General features: G+C 41.9%; 1 protein-coding gene across 7 annotated transcripts in view; it reads right to left on the reverse strand.

Moving 5' to 3' along the window:
- trpm7 (transient receptor potential cation channel, subfamily M, member 7) overlaps nucleotides 1–8192 on the reverse strand; it is a 34064-nt gene extending 25872 nt beyond the window's left edge. The window contains exons 1-2 of one of the 7 annotated variants that reach the window (XM_077519796.1): nucleotides 7592–7842; nucleotides 602–681 (exon numbers count right to left, since the gene is read on the reverse strand). In XM_077519796.1, coding sequence (XP_077375922.1) covers nucleotides 602–681; nucleotides 7592–7594 — 83 coding nt within the window. In that variant the 5' untranslated portion in view covers nucleotides 7595–7842. Of the gene's footprint in view, nucleotides 1–601; nucleotides 682–7591 lie in introns of all 7 variants that reach the window. The other 6 variants (XM_077519797.1, XM_077519798.1, XM_077519800.1 and 3 more) reach the window with 6 other exon arrangements.
- Between the last annotated feature and the right edge of the window lie 417 nt (nucleotides 8193–8609).

Genomic DNA, 8609 nt, shown 5'->3' on the forward strand with positions numbered 1-8609 from the left:
GCCCAGGCCACATCATTTAGATCAGCACCAAACTGTAGACCTCATAGAGTCCCACTTAATGTGTAATCCTGATTTTTTTTTATTTTTTATTTTTATACACATTAAGATTAAGGCATTATTCGCTGAGATATTAAGCAAATCGTTTGGAAATGCAGTTGCAAAGTTAACAAATTCCTGGATCTTGATTTTAATCTGGTTCTACAAAATAAAAAATATAACAATAATAATAATAATAACAATAATAATAACAATAATAATAATAATAATAATAATGGGCTCTATTAAGGTTTTATATTTTGTTTTTTTTGCAAAATCCTGTGCTAAAAACAGACATTAAAACTTATAATCCTTTTCAAGAGTTTAAACATGGCACGTAAATAAAAACAACTGAATTCAGTGTTTACTTGAGTGGAGGACGATAAACATCGTCAAGCTATAATTACAGTCTGCTGAGTCTTAAACGCAAGGTTGGACGCGGATTCACTTATGCGCTGTTTGAGTGGTGGTTGAGGTTTGGGCCTTGTCTGACACACAAGCAATTACAGTACAACGTTTCCACGGCTACCACCACAAGGCTCACTACGGGAGAGCAAACACATACCTGTGGGGGTCCTTTGACACTGGAAGTATGTACACACATTCCCTCTTGGTGAAAGTGCTTTCTATCCAGGGTTTCTGGGACTGACAAGAGAAGATGAATATTGTTTGTGAACGTGCCAGTAAATGGGCAAAAGTTAAACAAAAAATAACCAGTATTAGACTGCTGAGGAGCTACAGTATATTGTATGAAAGTATCAGCCAGTGACAATCGAATTGAAAAGATAATCACATTCTATGTTACCTTTTTTTTTTTGATTCCCAAAACAAGGATTTACATTTCAAGAATGTTCAATTAATTAATTTTTCAGTCAGTGCAGCTCGGGAGGTCCTCAGTAGGATTAATAGGCGTAAATCCCTCCCAGAATACGAGAGGAATCCATTAAAGCACTTCAACTATTTCTAAAAGCCCAACAAGAACCTAAAACGTCAAAACGGGAAGTAAAGCGGCTGCTTTTGGTTTGTTTTATGTACAAGATAAAATTTTACTGTGAGTGTTCCACATATGGATGCATTTTTTAAAATTTATTTATCCAAATTTAATCTGGTACAACAAATCGCATATTGTTTGAATTAATTTTCAAAATACTGTATATGCTGAGTAAGAAGCTGCAAATTCAAACCAAGACGAACACAGACTGCACATTTGACTATAGCAAAATCAAAAGTTTAATCTGGATCTGATTCAGACTGCGTATTTGGGTGCACTCCGATTTAACATGGGAAAAATCCCTTTTCAATTGCTAAAAACTGGAACGTCACATACATTCTGAGGAACAAAACGTACACTGGGTGACAATTTGAAAAGTAAAATTGCCAAAATTGCATTCCAAAAGACAATTGGCAAACTCAAACCAAGTATTTTCCAATCAACAAGTAGTCGATTACCAAATTAAAAAACAACTGCAGACTGACAACTGTTAATCAGTTTACTGTAGATGACATTTACTGAGTATGCAGGGTTATAGAAACTGTACTGTTAAACCAAATTTAATCTGGATCATCTGACTGAAAATGTACATTTGGAAGCCTCAATCAGCGGTCCTACTGGTTCAATAAACTCTGTAGCTCCTAAAAACAACAACAACAACAACCAGGCGATCACTTGATAGCATACCTGACTGTCTTCTTCATCTTCATCTCTGTATTTAAGGGCTTTGTAGAAAAACATCCCAATGCTCCTTCATGCATCTCCCGGACCAAAACCACAACAACTCTAATCTGCCTTCAGCGACCGATCACCAAAATCCAATCACAACAAGGTTGTCCGTCTCACTGAGGGTCTTAAGCGCAATGCCCACAGATCTGGCCCAGAGTTAAAAGCTGAGTGATCAACGAGATGTGGCCGCCTAACAATAAAACCATGGACAGTTAATATGTAAGAGCACTCTCTCAAGAGGTAGATGAATGTGTCTGAGAACAAGTCGATGTTAGACCAGGGTGAGAGAGGCCCAGACGAAGGAGGTGCGGGACAGAAGCTTCAATGATAAACACCTATCCAACTACTGGAATACACCACCTGCTGAGGCACACACACATACACTTTTAAAAGGGCAGTCCTTATTTGTGTTCCATTACTAGTAATTGAAGACTAAAGATAAAACGAACAACCCATTGCTGATACCTGAGTCTGTTTTCATTGGTCTGGCTTTGTTGTTTGTCTTCCAGTTCCTGGAAAGACTTGCAACATTGTGCTCCGGCATAATGATGACTCAGGGTGTCGGCTTTGACAGTGGGGGGAAAAATATTTCAAATATTTTTTCTGACAATGGGTAAAGGTGGTGGACACTTGCTTGATTGGCCATAGGTAAATCTAATAATAACGCTATAAATTATTCACATTTAAATTGGAGAATCTTTTGGAATTTTGTGAACTCCTGTGTGGGTACCAGGGTTGCATGAATCAAAATTTAGTTATGTCAATGTGAAGGTCTGTGTTGATGCAATTGTATTTCCCATAGCTGACTCATCATGTTGCCCTTCAGACTACAAACTCATTGAGATGAAAGTATTGCCCTCCATTTTGCCAAAGATGTGATTAATTAACTATCCCACACAATACTCTTGGAGTCAATTCTTCGTTAAACTATTATGCCCATTCCCTAATATCAGAAATCATCGTTTCAGGGAATTCAGTTTGACGTGAAAACCACCCCGCCCAGCACAGTATTAAAACCGGATTGAGCTGGACTAACCTGTAACCATGGTACCTGAGTGTTAAAACCGGATTGAGCTGGGCTAACTTGTAACCATGGCACCTGAGAATGTCAGCCAACAAAATACTGAAGCTCTCTAAACGACCTGCCAAAAACACACACGTACACTTGTACTTCCTCACTCAAATCTCTCACTCTTCCCCTCCACATTTATTTTCCAGCCCTCAGCGCAATAAGAGTTTTATGATCCCCCTTTGTTGCAGCGTGAAACATAATCCAGAATTGTTTCAAAGCCGGTGAAGCAGTCATTCCTCCAGCCCTCTTTGCGAGAGACGAATGACAAGCCAACTCCCCATTCAAAATCCCTTTAGCATGAACAGTAGCCAAAAATGCAGTTCTTGACGGCAGACATGAAGCACGAGATGCATTTGTTGTTCTTGTTTTTGCACTATTTACCTTTGCAGAACAACCTGTCATGGCTCGAGGGAGATTCCATTCATTGTAATGCAGAATAGCTACATGTCATGTCTGCATTGTAAATTTTGCAGTCTACATCGTTTGTGCTACTAATTTGTCAAACAACTCAAACGGGTGAATTTACAGTACTAAGGTAGCTCTGGGTCCTCTACGACCACAATTAGTTAAAATATAAACAAACCAAAAATGTCATTAGTGGTGGTGGCTCCTTACAAGCTAAGCAGAGCTTCACTGACTTTTTGGAGGCATTAGTGTCAGCCAACAACGCATTTACTTACCGGTAATTGCTCAGTACTGCTGTTGAAGCTGAAGCATTGGGTGCATGGTAATGAAAGCCAGAATCACCATTGCCCCAAAAATATATTGGGTGGACCGTGGGATAAAGGAGGGCGAGCTCACTTGCATGAAACAGGAAGTTGCTCAAAAACAGCCTGATTTAAAGGTGGGTTCAAGGATATTTTTGTCGCTGCGTCTTCCAGGTGTTTCATCTTAACTCATTCACTCCCGGTGACAAGTATAATTGTCAATTATATTTTTTTCAGAGTGGGGATATATGGGAAGAATCTGATTATGCTCCACTGTAAATGTCAAACTTGGAAACAACTTTACTGATACCTAACCACCGGTAGAAGACATCATTGCCCCATTTTATATGGAATAAACATAGAGTCCATGGGAGAAATGGCTGTATTTTGGCAAACCTACATTTTTCTACTGTCAATTATAAAAGAAAGGGACGGGGCAAAAAGTATTCTATTCTATTCTGTCATTTGGTAGATTCGGCTTGTACGGGGCCAAATGGAAAAGCACGGCAGGATCTGATCTGGGGCATCCTACACGCCTCAGTGGCTCTTCTCGTGAATCTTTCTTCTATTTGTTGTAGCCTTTTTCTCTGCACTACTGTCATCACTGCACTCGTACTGTGCAACCTTAAAAATAAATATATTTTTGATGGACTTGTGAGTAAAGTACAACTCAGGGCTATTCATAAAAAAAAAAAAAAAAAAAAAAAAAAAAACAACAACTGGATACTCAGATTCTTCTATGGCGCTTATTCTCATTAGGGTCCAGGGTGAGCTGCTGCCAATGCCAGCTGACTTGGGGCGAGAGGTGGGGGTTAGGCTCGGAATTGTGAGGCAGATGTGATGACCACTTGTACGTTGTGCTTTAACAATTGTGAAATACATTCCAAAAAATCCCAAAGAGAAAATGGATGGGGGGAAATAAATTGAAATCATTGGAAGGGTTCCATTGAAAGAGTCATGGGACCAAAGCGTGACAGCTCAAACACTTGTTCCCTGTGCCCATGGCTCAGCAAAGCACTGGGTGGTGTGGCACGCATGCATTGCTGCTATACCTTCAAGCAAGTGCATGCACCTTCTGGTGATGCACAGCATGTGATGCCTTCTTTTCTGTAGATGTGGAGCTCACAGTTATGTGGGCCAGTGAGGAGCAGGGTTAACCAGCGCTCGTGCTGATTAACGAGCGGTGAGAAACATTTAGATAAAACCACTGCCATTGAATACAACTAGACGAGTCTGCAGTATCGTTACACTTACTATACAACCTTTCCAATATGAAGATTCACTTGGCAGGGTATGCGAGGAAGCAGGAACTACACTTCATTGCGCTGGATTCATTGAAAAATGAACCAAATGTGAGGCTGTGACCAAGTTAGCTCCAAAGTCTGTTCAAGGCGAGTGGAAAGAACTTTATCAGTCATCTTCAAATTAGCAAGTGTGTGTGGGGTGTAAATGGATTAGCGCGTGAGATAACAGTGCTCAGAAACACGCCGCAGCCACACACACATGTTTTCACACAGGCGCACCAAGAGTTTACCCAAGAGCACAACCGAGTGATGCAAGATCAAATACTGGCAGCTCAGAGGCTGCTAAAGTCTGAGCTGATCACATCCGTAATAACGATAAACAAGCATTTGACATGCAAAACGTGACTACCTATAAGTGACATTATGGTGTTATTGGAGACTTCAGCAGACTTAAGATTCCCACCAAAGTAAGAAAGGTTAACAAGTCTGGGTCCAAACTCCAAATGAATGGTAATTAGCATAGCTACCACTGGCAAATATAACCCTATCCCAATTCTTCTCAATAATTATTATTATTTTTTGTTACTGCCGATGTCAGTGGGAAGACTACTGTGAGCTGCAGTGACCCCTCTTCTAGTTGAGGGGTAAGCTGGGGCATGTGACCATCTCAGGCTTCCGCTGTGGGAAAATGATTGGTTTCCTTTTCTTGGCCATCGTCACAAACAATAGAAAAGCCCAGTGCTGCTGTCATGTGATCAGTGGTCATGTGACTGACAGAACTTTGAAATTGGGGAATCAATTCAATATTTGATTATTGGAGCTAGAACCATAAATGAAATCACAACTTTCATATAATATAAAAACACCTAGAAGAGGCAATGTAACTAGAGCTGCAGCTATCTTTTTTTTTTTTTTCATACTGAGTATTCGACCAATTCTCCAATCAATCAATTAGGTAAGAGATTTCACATTATAACAATAACATAACATGTCCGTGTGAGGTTTTATTTTTGTCTAGTTGGGATTGCTATCCTCACATTCTAGTGTAGTATCTGTGATTTGAGTGTGTATGGATTTCAAAGGTGAGGCGAAGGTGGGGCTGTCTTGAGTGTTGCGCGACCCACCATGAGTTTTACAAAGCTGGTGTATGATTGCGCATTTATTTTCTAAGTTTGTTGACTACAGCGATTTAAAGTGCACCAACATCTGTGTCGATTCTTCAACACTAGCAGAAGCATTGCAATTATAGCTAGCAATGGCAAGTTAGAAAACTTTCTAACCTCAATATGTTGCCTTTTGTTGGCTAGCATAAATGTGTTGTTGCGTTACACACTGCATTTGATCTTGCTTGGTATGAAACGATCCCAAATGTGGACATTCTCTGTCTTTCACAGACTTTTTTTTGCTCCTGGATTGCCACCATCGCGGCCACTTTTTTGCCCCCAGTTTTCTACATGGAGGAATGTGGAATTAGGAGGCAGAGCTTTTGCCTCAAACTTTCTTTTTGGTATCAAATTATACGAGTTAATCTTTTCATTGTTGCAGACAACGCAAGTTCTTTTTACCATTGTGTGATGCAACAAAAATTCTTCAAAAAAAACAAACAAACAAAAAAAAAAGAGCGAGAGATAAACATCTGGGTGTTTCAACTCCACGGTTAAAGGTGATTCATTTATTTTACAGCGACAGCTAAAGGGTTACTTGAAACATTGCCTGCAGTTAATAAAGGTTTATAGTTTGGAACAATCATTTATTTTATTAATGATTAATCAATGAACAATTGAGCTCATTATGTACTTTACCACCATTTGGGGGGCTCCTCCCTTTACGACATATGACATTACAAGGTCAAAAATGGGGCGCAATGAGCACATTATGTGCATATGGCTCGGTTCAGATCATGGTGCATATTTCTTAACATACCAAATATTTTATATATTTTTTTCTAAAATAATTAAATAGGTTGTGTTCAGTGGAACACGTTTTTATTTACCCAAATATTTTTTTTAAATGACATTCTAGAGCTGTAATTTTAACACTGTGATACTACAATATTTTTTCTCGCGGTTATTATACAGTCATAAATAATATCGGCCCACGCCTACTTGGGGCACTTGTAAGTCAAACAGAAAACGAGAATACGTTCGCAGAAAAAAAAATGGAACATGAAACTGCTCCCTGGCTGTGTCAATCAAAACTGATAGTTATAGCTCTATAAAAACGTATTATCTGTCAAATTATGTTTGAAAGAAAAACAGGAGTAACATCAGCTCTGCCCAGAGCGAAGAGTCCAAGGCGGGAGTGCACGGCTCCAACGGCGATCTCAGCGCCTCTCGACCTCCGTGACAGAGCAAACTGCCCAACCGACTCAGGTGTCACCCCGTCCCAGTGGCGACGACCCCTCAGCGGTCAGAACAACTCGTCTTTCGGCCACAACTATGTTGTTAAGAACGTCAATATTTGTAGTACAGAATGCGCGTTGACGTCTTGATTGACACCGCCGCTAACGTCAGAGCTGCTACTGTAAGCTAGTTAGCATGTAGCGCTACCGAGCTAGCCACTTAGCCCCGCTATGCGCCCCGCGTGTGGAGCTATGCGTGGCCTTTAAATGGCGTTTAAACGCCCCGGCGTGTTAGCCGGAGTGTCAGCAAATGTGAGTTCCCCCTCGAGCCGAAGAGGCAAACGCATGCACGGACGGACCTGCCACTCACGATGTACACTCAGTCACGACGACCCAGCGGTGTCAATTTGACAAGCCGACAAATGTGCCTCAAAGGTGGGCTACAACATGAGGACGAAGCAAGCCACGTACCATTCTCGTCACCGTTGAGACTCAGGGGGAGCTGCGGCGTGGCTCCTAGCCATCTATCGGCGGTGCTCTGTGTTATTAGCTTCGGAGAGAAAGCACGGTGGACGCTAGAGAGATCCGCTTCGGCTGCAGCTCCAACGGAAGGTTGCTTTTTCATAATTGTGCGACTCCAGACTGACGCGGCGTGACGGAGTGGCTGAGTCAGCCGGCCCAGCTCTCTGTCACATGGCGTGGGAGGAGTCTCCCGCCACATGTGCCTTTGTTGTACTCCACATCCGACAAGTGAAGTGGCGTTTTGGAGGCGAAAATAGTACAAGGCAGGCAGGATACAAGGAGGGGGAAAAAAAACCCACCACGCTGTTTTAAAATATATTTTTAAAATACAACAGACAACAAAACACTTAATTGGCGACTCACTAAGATATTGCAAGTACAAAATATCTGTTCTGTACGACGAAAAATACGTTTCCTGGTCACGTGTTTGAGCCGTCCCTTGTTGTCAGGCAAAGTTCATGCGGATGGCCTATGAATCGCCTATTGATAGACGGAAACGATCCCTTTTCAGCGGCTTTTTGTTTGAATATAGTTATTAGTTTCACCCATCCATCCATTTTCTGAACCGCTTGCTCCTCACAAGGGTCGGGGGGTGGGGGGTTGGGGTGGGGTGCTGGAGTCTATCCCAGCTGGCTATGGGCAGTAGGCGGGGTACACCCTGAACTGGTTGCCAGCCAATCGCAGGGCACACAGAGACAAACAACCATCCACACACACAAGCACACCTTGGGACAATTTGGAGTGCCCAATTAACCTGCCATGCACGTCTTTGGAATGTGGGAGGAGACCGGAGAACCCGGAGAAGACCCATGCAGGCACGGGTAGAACATGCAAACTCCACCCAGGAAGGCCGGAGCCTGGACTCGAAACCGAGTCCTCAGTACTGGGAGACAGACGTGCTAACCACTCACCCACCCACCGTGCCGCCCTTCTTAGTTTTATATTACCCATTATTCATTTCCACATT

This window comes from Festucalex cinctus, chromosome 4 (genome assembly GCF_051991245.1).
Source record: "Festucalex cinctus isolate MCC-2025b chromosome 4, RoL_Fcin_1.0, whole genome shotgun sequence".
Classification (NCBI taxonomy): Eukaryota; Metazoa; Chordata; class Actinopteri; order Syngnathiformes; family Syngnathidae; genus Festucalex; species Festucalex cinctus.